The sequence below is a fragment of the Heterodontus francisci genome, chromosome 42, assembly GCF_036365525.1.
Source record: "Heterodontus francisci isolate sHetFra1 chromosome 42, sHetFra1.hap1, whole genome shotgun sequence".
Taxonomy (NCBI): Eukaryota; Metazoa; Chordata; class Chondrichthyes; order Heterodontiformes; family Heterodontidae; genus Heterodontus; species Heterodontus francisci.
Window position 1 is genome coordinate 16201016 of NC_090412.1, and position 14677 is coordinate 16215692.

The following is a 14677-nucleotide window of genomic DNA, read 5'->3' on the forward strand; positions in this document are numbered from 1 at the left end:
TTGACCCCTCCTCCCACCGCATACACTAAATCATGTAGAATTTACTCCTTCCCCCTCTATACACTAAATAATGTAGAGTTTACCCCTTCCCCCCACATACATTAAATAATGCAGAGTTGACCCCTTCCCCAAAATGTTGGTGCCAGCTTCTCCTGGACATGTGAAGGCACGCGAGTGCTGCACGACATGCTCAAGATTGCGACCTGAAGGTAACATCGCAGGGAATTAAATTTAAATTTATGCCAAGAGCTATTTTAAATATTTAAAGTATGGTCCCATCGCAGTGCAGTGGAGGTGCCGCCACAGAGCCTCACCGCCGTCGGGAAGACTGGGCCCGGCAACCCAGCATTGGCCTCTGTGGCGGCACAATACTACCTCAAGATAAATATACCAAGTAACTGAATGAGTGTTGCCCTCACTCTCATTCCAAAGAATGAAACAACATTAGAATGCAGCGAGTATCTTGCGTTTTAAGAACATAATAAAGCAAGGAATGACAACAGCTCATTTGGCCCATGATATCTGTTCCTTCCACAGATCTTATCTTTCTCAATGTTAAAGTACAGGCTTAGTACTATGGCCCATAAGTCAAGGATACCATCCAGTTTGAAGAGAGAAATCAGGTGATGCCAAGCTTGCATATTTTAATTATCAATTACAGGAGAAACGGAAGACTGAATGAAGTTGATGACCACCAATTCCGCCCCCCTCTGGCCACTTTCTGAGGCTGAATCAGACTGTTCGTAATCTCATTATCCTATCTGAACTTCCCATCTATATCCTCTCCACGACCAAGACCACCTAAATCTACTTCCATAATATTGCCTGACTCTACCTCAGCCCATCTGCTGCTGAAACTCTCATGCATGCTTATGTTAGCTCCGGTCTCAATGCCAGTGATCTTCTGGCTGGCCTCCCCCTTCAACTCTCCATAAAGTTCAGCTCATCGAAAGCTCTGCTATCCATATCCTGACTCGCACCATGACTCTTGTGCTCACTGACCTACAGTGGTTTCTAGTCCAGCAACGCCTCAAATTTTAAATTCTCACCCTTGTGTTGAAATCTCTCAGTGGTCTTACCCTTCCCTTAACTTCCTCCAGTCCGACAACCCTCCGAAGAGCTCAGCATTCCTCCAATTCTGGACTCCTGTGCATTTGCAATTTCTTTCACTTCTGCTTTGGCAGCCATGCCTAAAGTCGTCCAGGCCCTAAACTCGAATTCCCTCCTGAAACCGTTCCACCTCTCTCTTCTCCTTTAGGATGCTCCCGAAAATCTACCTCCGTGATCACCCTTATATCACTCAGTATTAAATTTTGTCTGATAATGCTCCTCTGAAGCGCCTTGGGAAGCTTTACTACGTTAAAAAGTACTATATAAATGTAAGTTGTTGCCTGAGGTGCTGAATGTAATGTCTTGATTTCTTGATGTGAGTGGCTTATTTGAAACTTGAAGAACAAGAGAACAAAGTTCACAGGAGCAAAATAAATGACCAAAAAAGGTGCGACAGGTTGGAAGCTAGAGGTGAAATTTTTGGAAGGACCTGGATTTTACCACTGAAGAACTTATGGGAGATGTAGAAGAAAACACAATTATACTTAATACATGTTGTGATTGTGTCCTGGAAACAGACTATGATTGAATATAATAGGAGTGATACTGGAACTAACAGGAACAAGAGTAGAATACATCATCATGGTGGATTTACCTGAGGTGGTGGACGGTTGGGTATCACCGTAATCTGCAATCGTTGATCATTGTTTGAGGCAACAAGTAGTGAATGTTTTACATGTGGACTTCTGTTGCTAGGATACACTACTTTAGAGTTGGTTCTATCTTTTCGTTCAGCAAACATTGGATTTGACAAACCACATGATTTTGTTCGCCTGCAATGAAATTGAAATGAAAAACTTTGTGCCCAACATTTAAACCCACATCAGTCAATCGCCATTTTTAGCTTTGACCTCCTTCTGATTACTTTGGGAGCAGTATCAGAGCCTAGGTAGTTTTATTTTTCAACTACTACTCTCAGAGTGAAACAGCAATATGCAGTATGAAATTGCAGTGGCTGCTACTTTCTAACAAAGGCATTATCTGTATAATATAAACACTTTAATTATAATAGTGGTAGATGAATTCCGTGCTATGCTATCAGTGCAAATTCAACACCTCCCCATCGTATTTTTCAGCCAGAGTTGAAAATACAGCCACTAAGGAAAAAATCTAGACTAGATTGATTGAGTTGATTGAGTTTTTTGAGGAAGTGACGAAGATGATTGATGAAGGAAGGGCAGTGGATGTTATCTATATGGACTTCAATAAAGCCTTTGACAAGGTCCCGCATGGCAGACTGGTACAAAAGGTGAAGTCACACGGGATCAGAGGTGAGCTGGCAAGATGGATACAGAACTGGCTCGGTCATAGAAGACAGAGGGTATCAGTGGATGGGTGTTTTTCTGAATGGAGGGATGTGGCTAGTGGTGTTCCGCAGGGATCAGTGCTGGGACCTTTGCTGTTTGTAGTATATATAAATGATTTGGAGGAAAATGTAGCTGGTCTGATTAGTAAGGTTGCGGACGACACAAAGGTTGGTGGAGTTGCAGATGATGAGGATTGTCAGAGGATACAGCAGGATATAGATCGGTTGGAGACTTGGGTGGAGAAATGGCAGATGGAGTTTAATCCGGACAAATGTGAGGTAATGCATTTTGGAAGGTCTAATGCAGGTGGGAGGTATACAGTAAATGGCAGAACTCTTAGGAGTATTGACAGGCAGAGAGATCTGGGCGTACAGGTCCACAGGTCACTGAAAGTGGCAACGCAGGTGGATAAGGTAGTCAAGAAGGCATACGGCATGCTTGCCTTCATCGGTCGGGGCATAGAGTATAAAAATTGGCAAGTCATGTTGCAGCTGTACAGAACCTTAGTTAGGCCACACTTAGAACATTGCGTGCAATTCTGGTCGCCACACTACCAGAAGGGCGGCACAGTGGCGCAGTGGTTAGCACCGCAGCCTCACAGCTCCAGGGACCCGGGTTCGATTCCGGGTACTGCCTGTGTGGAGTTTGCAAGTTCTCCCTGTGTCTGCGTGGGTTTTCTCCGGGTGCTCCGGTTTCCTCCCACAAGCCAAAAGACTTGCAGGTTGATAGGTAAAATTGGCCATTATAAATTGTCACTAGTATAGGTAGGTGGTAGGGAAATATAGGGACAGGTGGGGATGTTTGGTAGGAATATGGGATTAGTGTAGGATTAGTATAAATGGGTGGTTGATGTTCGGCACAGACTCGGTGGGCCGAAGGGCCTGTTTCAGTGCTGTATCTCTAATCTAATCTAATCTAGACGTGGAGGCTTTGGAGAGGGTACAGAAGAGGTTTACCAGGATGTTGCCTGGTCTGGAGGGCATTAGCTATGAGGAGAGGTTGGATAAACTCGGATTGTTTTCACTGGAACGACGGAGGTGGAGGGGCGACATGATAGGAGGTTTACAAAGTTATGAGCGGCATGGACAGAGTGGATAGTCAGAAGCTTTTTCGCAGGGTGGACAAGTCAGTTACTAGGGGACATAGGTGCGAGGGGCAAAGTTTAGAGGGGATGGGCGAGGCAAGTTTTTTTTAAAGAGGGTGGTGAGTGCCTGGAACTTGCTGCCAGGGGAGGTGGTGGAAGCAGATACGATAGCGACGTTTAAGAGATATCTTGACAAATATATGAATAGGAAGGGAATAGAGGGATATGGGCCCCGGAAGTGCAGAAGGTGTTAGTTTAGGCAGGCATCAAGATCGGCGCAGGCTTGGAGGGCCGAATGGCCTGTTCCTGTGCTGTACTGTTCTTTGTTCTAGAGTTGTTTAAGATGTTGGGAAATGAGATGTGGCTAATTGTATTTTTGAATGAGAAGATCAAAAATGGGCATGTGATCACAATACTCGTATTCGCATGGTGTATGCATTTGTACCTCAACCTTTTCACATGTTTATTGGTAAACTGGTAAGACAAAAAGCAGAGTAAGTGTTCTTGATTGTTGTGTATGTTTTACCTCTTTCGTTGCTACTTATTCGTTACCTACTTAAAAGGTGGTTGTACAGGTGTAAATGTCATACTTTAACAATTGGCCTTTATAGCCACTCCAGGCGCTGCTTCACAAACCACTGACCACCTCCAGGCGCGTATCCATTGTCTCTCGAGATAAGGAGGCCCAAAAGAACACCATGAAAGACCAATAACATTGCATGGAGAGGGGAGCTGTGATTGTGGTCAGCTCGACCAATCAGAATCATCACTACAAGCCAGCAAAAAAAAACTAGCAATAATGAGCAGCTCCAATTGGGCACATCATGGCAAAGGGCAAGCAGCATCCAATGGTGTTTGGGTGGACAGCAAGGGCTGGTCTGACAAGTCTCGTTGTGGGTGTTAACATTCATAACAGTCACTGATAAAGTCAAAGTTGCACTCACAACTGCTGGACAAAAATCTAGACGTTGCAATAAGATGTGCAGTCTGACAAATTCACGCCGGAATTGCAAACTTTGTTGAAAGGAAAAGCCTGCAAGGTTACTGTAGCTACCTATGGCTAGTCAATGATTTGAATTGGCCAACACTGCTCCAGACGAAACAATTTGATGTCCACAGCTCTTTACAGGAAAAAAAAAATGTATGCAACTCTGCTATACAGATTGACCATAGAATTAGAAACAAAAGAGATCGGTTTTTAAAATAGAAGAGAAAAATAAAGAATAAAAGATGTGATTTATATGTGGCTTTGGTTCTCTTTGTAAAGTGCAAGTGTCAAGATTAGCTCATTTGCTTCAATATAATAAATTAATACATTTGTGTCAGGATTACTATGTAGATGATTCAAACCCCTTCTAGTAGTCAAAATTCAAATACTGCATGATCCCCAAATCACTATAAAATATTTCAGTTAACTTGTTATGCATGCATTTGATGAAGTACTAATGTTAATGGAAATATGCTACTGGCTATATTTCTCTGTTTTAACCACACCCAGCTAACGCCTGTGCTTAAAATTGAGAGAGGTATAGAGAGATGCAATAGTAACAATAAAACCTCTGATTCACATGAGCAATATCACAAGATTTTTTATGTGATAGTGTTAGTAACAGTGACTGAGAACTCCGTACTCACATTTTGTTTGTATATTTCTTCATTAAGCATCTTTTATAATACAGAAGTGCACCACTTATTAGGATAAGTAAAATGATGAAGGGAAGGACCACTGCAAGAATAATGAATGTGGCAGTATTTCCCACTGAAAAGAAAAATGTAAATTAATTCATTTCTGCAGTACACAGTCAGAAACTCTGCCGTTTGAGCTATACAAACAATAGGCAGAGTAAAGACTTTAGCACAACTTCCTAGAAACTTTGATAATCACTAGGATTCTTTCTAGAAAACAAAAAACCTTTGTTGGACATAGTCAACTCTCCACGTCATCAGGTGGCACAACACGATTTCTCACAATCAGCTTCCAATCTTAATCAAAATGTGAGGAGGGGGCAAGCACATCCACACATAAAGCATGAGAACATTAGGGAAAGACAGCATGGGGGAAAAAAAGGGAGAATAGCAAACTTTTTCTTAACAGCCCACCAGCTCAAGGAGACCTTGCGGCCCCAATCAACAGAGTGGTCACAGCTTCATATCCAAGGGCTGTAGAACATTTGAAGTTATCTGCCTCAGCCATTCGTACTAAACAGGGCACTGAGTGGAAAAGAGAACGTTTCTACTAGCCTGGTCATAAAATAGCAAAGATGCCAGATGTGCAGAAATCTATAATAAAAACAAAGTGCTGAAAATACTCAGCTGGTCTGGCAGCATCTGTGTAGAGAGAAGCAGAGTTAACGTTTCAGGTCTGTGACCTTTCATCAGAACGGGTCACTTTGCATTGGAATGGGATGGAAAATAATTGTGCAGAAAACTAATACGCTACAGCATAATCCATTTATAAATGTGGAAAGCTACTATTTCTAGGACATATGTAAAAAGGTTTGTGTACGTGAATAGTCACTTCATTTCTGTGTGTTGATTGGATTCTTACCTGCTGGTAAGCTCCCATTTCGTGTAACACAATATGGTGGCGCCCAACCCGGATCACAGTGACATTCTCTCTTGTGATTACAAACCTTAAAAATAATTCAGAAGGTTAAAAGCATTTGGAATCTCATCCGACATGGAATAAATACATAAAGTAACCATCCCCTCAATGTAATACACAGATGTGTTACATAGTTTTGAGAGTCAGAGAGTGTGAAGTTTCTCAAATGCTCTTTCCTGCTCTTTCCCCATAGCCCTGCAAATTTTTCTCCTAGAAGTACATATTCAATTCCCTTTTGAAAGCTATTATTAGATCTTCTTCCACCAGCCTTTCAGGAATTGAATTCCAGATCATAGAATCATAGAATGTTTACAGCACAGAAAGGAGGCCATTTGGCCCACTGTGTCTTTTCCGGCTCTTTGAAAGAGCAGCTCAGCTAGTCCCACTCCCCTGTCCTTTTCCCATAGCCTATCCAGTATCTTAACTACCTCCTCTTTCACTATGACTTGGGCAGCATCTTCTTCCTTGGTAAAGATAGATGCAAAATACTCAGTTAGTACCTCAGCCATGTCCCCTGCCTCCATGTATAGATCCCCTTTTTGGTCCGTAATTGGCCCCACCCCTCTTAAAACCTTTTTAGTATTTATATGCTTGTAGAATACTTTTGGGTTCCCCTTTTATGCTAACTGCCAGTGTTTTCTCATACTCTTTTTGCCTCTCCGATTTCCTTTTTCACTTCCACTCTGAACTTTCTATATTCAGCCTGGTCGTCCCTTGTATCATCATCAACCTGACATCAGTCAAATGCACCCTTTTTCTGCTTCATCTTACTCTCTCTCTTTCTTTTGTCATCCAGAGAGCTCTGGCTTTGCTTGTCCGACCTTACCACTTCATGGGAATGTAGCTCGACTATACGCGAACTATCTTCTCTTTAAAGCAAGTCCATTGTTCCATTAGAGATTTGATTGCCAATCTTTGATTCCAATTTACCTGGGACAGATCTGTTCTCACCCCATAATGACACATGGTGTTTTAAAAAAAAACCCCCGCTAATTTCCCCTCTTGAGAGTTTGCCAATTATCTTAAAGCTATGTCCTCTGAATACTGACCCTTCTGCCAGTGAAAACAGTCTCTCCTTATTTACTCTATAAAAACCCTTCATAATTTTGAACACCTCTATTAAATCTCCTTGTCGGCAGTTAATACTAATAAGTAGCTTGCATTGATGAACAATGAGCCATACCCCATGGTTATTGCATTTGCCTGAACAGTTTCTTGATCCATAAAGTAGAAGACTCTGGCAATAACCACTGTAGCAGACCTGTAAAAAGACAAATAAAATATATATTGTACTTAAAACAATGCAAGATCTGACTAGTCACATGCCCAAAAATCATAAATGAAGTACTTGCCAATAAAATCTAAAGTACACTTAAAATATTTTTGTCAAAATACAATCCCGCTACAAAATATGTACTATAGGGTGCGCCTTAATATTAGGCAGAGAATGGCTTAAATAATAAATGAGCAAGAATCACATTCTACTTGCATCATTGAAACATTGCTAACTTATAGGGAGAAAGCAAAAGAGATCACAAATAAAGAACCTACATTCATATAAAGTTTTATCATATCCTCAGGATGTGGCAGCAGCCAATTTGCACACAGTCAGGTGTCACACAGAAAATGAATGAATGCTCATTCAATTCGTTATTTTTACTGGTGCCGGCTGAAGGAGGAATGTTGTTCGAGACAACAGAAGAATTCCCTGCTTTTCTTCAAATAGTGCCATGAATAGGCAGACAAGGCCTTGGTTTAAAAGGCCATCTGAGATGGTATATTGGAATGCAAAGATCCACAGCTCACCAGTCTGATTTAAAGGAGGCTCGAGGTCCAATTCTGACAAGCCCAATCTGCTCGTTTGTACCAGCTGCCTGGCGCTATGCTATTTCTATCACAAGAAATTCTCTCAAAAGATTGCTCATGATAGTTACTGCTATCATTTCTTACCATCTCATCTCCACATTTTGTTCTTGAAGGCACCAGTCCAGGGTCAGTAGTTAATTCACTCTTTTCACTCAATGTTGCAATTTTACACAATTTATTCGGGAATAGTTTTAGTTCATACTTTGCTTGAGTGATTGGAAACTTGTTTCCTCCGACGCAGTGCATTTTACCACATTTTACATCCCTGCAAGAATAAACCAGTCATGGAGAATTTCATTGAAAAGGATGTGTTTTTTTTAGCTCTAGCTGCAATTACCCAAGTGATCAATACCTAGAACTCAAGTGGTTTCTAGTGAATAGTTTCACTACTTTCCCATAATTTTTACTTCCCTATAACATCATTACTTCCCCATAATTTTTCTTTGGAACCCAAAACCTCCTGAACACATCTACAGTGATATCCCCAGAGGCACAGGTTCTAAATCCAGCTGCAATAACTCATGAATCCTTAGACCTGTGGTCCTAGAAGCCTTGGGTTCCAATACAGAAAAGACTCTCTCAAGACAGAGCCTTATAGACCGCATAGCTGCCTTCAGTTCTGTTTCCATGCAGATCAGCAGTTATACTACAAGAGTGCTGAGCACCAGGGGCAAGGCTGGAGAAAACATGGACGAGCTGTTGCCGATCAGTGCAATGTCACATTTGGGTCATGTAGCCTTCCTGCACAAATAACAGATGTGTCAGAAATTTGGAAGGATCATTTAGCCACCAGAGCAGCAGATGTATCTGGCACAGTTTTAGAGCCATCTGGGGAATCAGGTGATGCAAAGCCATCTTGATTCCCAGTGGCTCACAATGGAATCCTGCAGCCAGCAAGTACACTTATTCTTCACTTAGGGAAAAAAAATAATTTCAGCATCTTCAATCACAGCCCAGCAGGTGAATGCAAGAGACAAGGCTAAAGTTTTTGCAAGTGTCTGCATCCAAAAAATACTTGGCCTCTTCTTACGATCCTATCATAGCTGTCAGTGTCCAGCCAATTCAGTTGATTCCATGTGCTATTAAGCAGCAGCCGAGTGCATTAGATGTAGCAATGGTTGTACGCACTGACCCATATGTAATGCTGAAGAACTGTGCACGAGAGCTAGCTTCTGTCCTAGTTTAGCTGTTCAGTACAGGTATGATACTGAAATCTTTGTTTTAAATCATTTTTGGGGTGCGAGCATTGCTGATAAGGCCAACATTTGTTGCCCATTCCTAATTGCCCTTGAGAAGGTAGTAGTGAGTTGCCTTGAACTGCTGCAGTCCATGTGGTGTAGGTACACCCAAAATGCTTTCTGTAGTAATTTGATTACTACGGAGTAGCTTGCTGCACCATTTCAGAGGACAGATAAGAGTCAGCCAAATTGGTTTTGGATTTGGAGTCATGTAGGCCAGGCAGGTAGATTTCCTCCCTTGTAGGACATTAGTGAACTAGATGGGTTTTTACAACAATCAGGTAGTTTCATTATTATTGAGATTAACATTTTATTCCAAATGTATCAATTGAATTTAAATTCCTCCAGCTGCCATGGTGGGATTTGAACTCGTGTCTCCAGGCCTCTGGATTACTAGTTCAGCAGCATTACCACTAAGCTACCATCCCCCTATGTACCTAATTGGAAGATTGCTCATGTATGTCCTAACCACAAAAACCACAATGAATGTAACCTAACCAGTTACCGTACTATCATCTCAATTATCAATCAATTGCTGGAAGTCATCATCAATAATGCTATCAAGTGACACCTACTCACTATCAGTTCAGTTTGGGTTCCCTCAGCATCACATGCATTTATATGGTGCCTATAATGTAGTAAAATGCTCAAAGGCACTTCACAGCAGTGTTATCAGACAAAATTTGACACCAAGCCACATAAAGAGCTTAGAACAGGTGACCAAAAGCTTGATCAAAGAGGTAGATTTTAAGGAATAATTTAAAAGGAAGGGAGGAGGTTGGTTTAGGGAGGGAATTCCAGAGCTTAGGGCCTAGGCAGCTAAAGACACGGCCACCAATTGGAAAAAAAAAAGTTGTTTATACTTGCTTTTTCCGGCAGGCTTCATAACGATCTGTAGCTGTTTTGCAATGAACATATTTATCTCCTCTCATATTCTGCTGAAAGCAGTCATCGTGCGCCACCATTGCACCTGTACAATATCAGAAAATATTTCTCTTACTCTAAGTCTAAGTAATGCATCCACAGGAAAAATATGATATTGGAGATTTTTCAAAGCAGAAAGTAACTTCATGAGAGTATTATGAATGATGGGCACAAAGTAAACATTATATCTACTTGGTTTGAAAATATTTCCATTTTGACAGCATCACTGTCAGGTTGTGCAAGTCCTCAATTTGTGCCGTAGTGAAGTGGATGTATTCTGCTGACACTGGCCAAGAGGGACCTCATTGGAATGCATCTGCTTCCCACCATTTTATGCCAATGCCATGTTAATCTGGTTTCAGGCTAATCTCACGCTATAGCTGGGAATTTCCTTAGAGCTCTTCCCGTTCCACTGCTGTAAATTTGCAGGGAAAGTGTGGGGGTTCCTCTACAGTTCCAGTGAAGTTACTGTGATGGAGCAGAAGCAGACCTGAGGATGTCCCACATCTCTGCAGAGTTTTTGTGTTAGCACTTCTTCTCATCCATTCTATCTTTTCCATTACTCACTTTGAGTACTATTTTAGCAAATATCAAGGTCCTTCAATTTTTTTTCTTTAAGCATAGTAAGTATTTAGCTCGTCCTTTTCGAATTGGTCTTTGCAGTTTTCAGAATGTATATTATCTGCCACTACCAACCATTTAAAATTAGCAACAAGATTATTCGATCTTATAGCACTGGCAATCTAACTCACTGTAAATTTCAAATGCTTGATATTAGAAAGTGGAACACAGATATACTAAATAATGAGGGGCAGGATGGTGAAACAATGGCTGTAGGAACAGAATTCCTTGCTGATGTTTATAAGCAATGGGAAATCCAACTTCCAAATAATAAATGAAGGGATTTTCATCCTTAACTTGTTCTTAAAAAAAAGAGGCAGATTGGCATGCTAAAGTGAATTGTGAATTACATTATTACATTTAAACACAGTTAGGTGAAATAGCACAACTGGATTGTGACCTCATTGTCAATGGTTTCTCACACGTCAAATTTATTTGTATCTGTTTTAACAGAAGATAAAATATTCAAACTATATTAAAAAGTTAAAAATGTTTCTAAAAATAAATGTTTCCTTTTTTGAATTTATGATTAAAAAATGAAATTAGATTTTAAAAAATGACACTCAAGCAGGTACATCACGTGCTGCATCTCCAGTTTACCACGACAGTCAACATGGTGGCTCAGCTGTTGAGATCCAGAGCTGAAGCTGTCTGAAAAACTATTTAATGTGCAGCTGTTGCTCTTTAGAAATGTAAAATATTAAAATGACAATCAAGACCAAAATGTGAAAATGATAATAGAATGTAGAGATTGGAGCACTGTCAGTCTCAATTGGCGTGGAAGCTATTAGGCATAATGAGACTGGTAACATTTTGGTGATTTTAGATTAAGCATGTGAATTCTTTGCATAAAGTACCTGTTCCCCATAGAGTAACACAGTGCTGTCGATGGGTAGGACACCGTCCATTATAGCAGTAGCCTTCCCCATTGCTGCAGGGAACACCATTCATTTTGAAGGCATCTTCTGGACACTGAGCACTCACGCCATTGCAGTAGTCAGGCAGATCACAATCGTGCTGTGTGGCCCTACATATTTGTCCTGCTGGTTTGACCTGAATTAAAACAAGCAAATAGACCACCTTAAGTGTCAACTCAAAAATGACGGACTAAAATAATTAAAGTTGAAGCATGATAAAAAGCAATGTTGAGGTGCAGTCACCTCGCCGGAGATACAGATTGCAAAACCCTGATGTGTAGAAGTTTCTGACTTGCAAATGATTCAGACATAAACGTGGACCAATAGATGGCCAACTAAAAATAATTGTCTGTTCCAAAGGCAGACTTTCGCTGATATCTAGCTTCAGCTATATTAATAGAACTGTACCAGGTTATCACTTTTAAATACAAGGAATAATTTTAAAGCAAATTTTTAAACAAAGTGTGCTATAAAATGCTGCCTGATTTTGTTGATGAAAGAGTTTACATTTGTCAATATGCAAATGAGTGAGTGAAAACAAACAAAAAAATCTTGTTAAAACTAGTGCAATTTGCACCTGGATCACCGATTGCACGGAAAGTGGAAACTCTTAGCGATATTAGTTGAAGAATCAATGGAAGAACACTGGAAGAACTCCCTAATCTTTTTCTAATTGTGCCATGTGATTTTTAATATCCATCAGAACAGGCAGAAGGGGCCTCTGGTTAACGTCTCACCAGAAACAGCGCACCTTCAACTTCCTCAGTGTTACACCAAGTGTCAGTCTAGATTGCAGCCTCAAATGTATGGATCAATATTATTTCTGTAAACAAAGATTATTACAGATCACTTGTATTTGTACCTTGCAGTTCTGGCAGCACGCTCCATCAGCACACTCCACTCCCTCCTTGAATCTGCAAGTTGTAGCATTACAACATGGATTGGTGCATTCCTGCAAGGGCAACACCAATCAGTATTACACACCTTTCACAGAAATCAATCATTCTAACAAACCTTCACATTATTACAGTACTTTCAAACAATTTACACCAGGGAAACAGTAGCCTAGTGGTAATGTCACTGAACTAGTAATTGAGAGGCCCAAGCTAATGCCCTGGGGACACTGGTTCAAATCCCACCTTGACAGCCGGTGGAATTTAAATTTAATCAACAAAAAAAATCTGGAATTGAAAGCTAGTCTCAGTAATGGTGCTATGAAACTGTCAATTGTCATAAAAACCCATCTGGTTCACGGATGTCCTTTTGGGAAGGAAATCTGCTGTCCTTACCTGGTCTGGCCTACATGTGACTCCAGACGCACAGCAATGTAGTTGACTCATAACTGCCTTCTGAAATGGTCTAACAAGACACACCGTTGTCAATGGCAATTAGGGATGGACAACAAATGCAGGCCTTGCTAGTGATGCCCACATCCCGCGAAAGAATTAAAAAAAATTATTGCATCTATGTGCACTTCAAATCAGAAATCAATGGAGAATGACAAGTGAAGCAAAAATGAAAAAAAAAAGCCTTCACCTATTTCCAAATGGATCGTAAGAGCAGGAATCCTAGTGTTGGCATTGCCATGGAGCAAACACAAAGTGAGGGGAGTCCCTTGTTCTACATCAATCTAACATTCCTGCTCCTCAGAAACAGATGAATGGAAGGCTGGTTTGGATCATTAATATGATCAGTGGCTTCAAAATGTGTTAACTTGTTAGCAATTAGCTAGAGTTCAGCACTTTTACTTCATCCTTATTGCTCCCTTTAAATCAGGGTGTTCAAAAGGTTAAAAAATGATTGGCAATTGTAACACTTTTACAGTCAGGCAATGATATGAATGTCTGTTAGCCTTATGAGAGTTTTATATTTGGTGCATCATTTTTGTAGTTTATTGGATAATTAAGGTCTAGAAATTAGTGTTTACAATTTTAGCCAATGAATGCTTCAGGGGTGAAATTGATCCAAGCCAGCAGCAGGAAACGGGCTCGCGGTGAATCGACAGACAACTTTTCACCACTCCCGATCTTCTTTCCACTGAGTTTCACAGAACGATCGGACAAACTGTTTTTGGAGACTAGGCAACAGACTGGGGGAGGGGGTTGGGGTGGGTGCCAGCACTCCATCCCACTAAAGACACCCCCCCAACCCACCATAGCCATCAGGAGGGTTGCCCCTCCACACTAAAGGCCTGGCAGCTGTGGCCTTTTTAATGTGAAACTTCTTTCAATATCTTCGGAGGGTGCCTCCATCTTGACAGTGGAGTTGCTGATCCGTCAACACTGGATGGCAAGCGTGCACCCTGGCCATTAATTAGCCAGGTCATCAAAAATCACGTCAGGCATCAGGTGCCAATGCGATGTGGGGTCAGGACCTGGAAATTCACCCAATGTCAGGGTCCTGACTCCAGAACAACAATTCATCCCCAGGTTTCCTAGTCTGACTGCCCCTTTTACTTGGTTTGAAACTAAAAACTTTAACGATATTTTCCAAGTCAATGGAAAATAAAAACTGTCGCAGTGTATAACAGGCTGCCGATGCACTACCAACCTATACTTGCTGCTGGCGTAGACTGGTTTCATCCTCTTAACGCTTAGAGTTATTCAGTCTATTTTAATAGAAACAGTAAGGCAAACATGGTCACAGAAATATATCACACAATGATATGGTTTGTAAGGGCCGATCCTCTGCTTGGACACTCTCAGTTAGAGACTCACCCACCAAAAGCTCGCTGGTGCATAGTGCATGTTTCTCTGTTCCTTAATGTTTGTGCATAGAAAATGGAGAGAAGCAGCCTGTGATTTCCCAAGTGATGTTTCTGTGGTAGCAGTCTTCTTACCAGGAGCATGTATTCTGAGAATTAGCCCTTTATTCTTTCAGTCTCCTATTAATTTCTTAATCTGTAGTAATGTTTGTATAAGGCAATGGGATGCTCAGTCAAAAACAATGATGTTAAAGGCTTAATAGGCAGGGGAAGGGGGTAGGGGGCAAGAGAAAATTAGCTT

General features: G+C 41.1%; 1 protein-coding gene across 1 annotated transcript in view; it reads right to left on the bottom strand.

The window, feature by feature from the left end:
• adam8a (ADAM metallopeptidase domain 8a) overlaps positions 1 to 14677 on the bottom strand; it is a 47497-nt gene that overhangs the window by 9995 nt on the left and 22825 nt on the right. Inside the window, exons 13-20 of the mRNA XM_068020632.1 lie at positions 12535 to 12624; positions 11613 to 11808; positions 10078 to 10180; positions 8057 to 8237; positions 7290 to 7367; positions 6050 to 6134; positions 5137 to 5260; positions 1706 to 1883 (exon numbers count right to left, since the gene is read on the bottom strand). Of these exons, the coding sequence (XP_067876733.1) occupies positions 1706 to 1883; positions 5137 to 5260; positions 6050 to 6134; positions 7290 to 7367; positions 8057 to 8237; positions 10078 to 10180; positions 11613 to 11808; positions 12535 to 12624 (1035 nt within the window). The remainder of the gene's footprint in view (positions 1 to 1705; positions 1884 to 5136; positions 5261 to 6049; positions 6135 to 7289; positions 7368 to 8056; positions 8238 to 10077; positions 10181 to 11612; positions 11809 to 12534; positions 12625 to 14677) is intronic.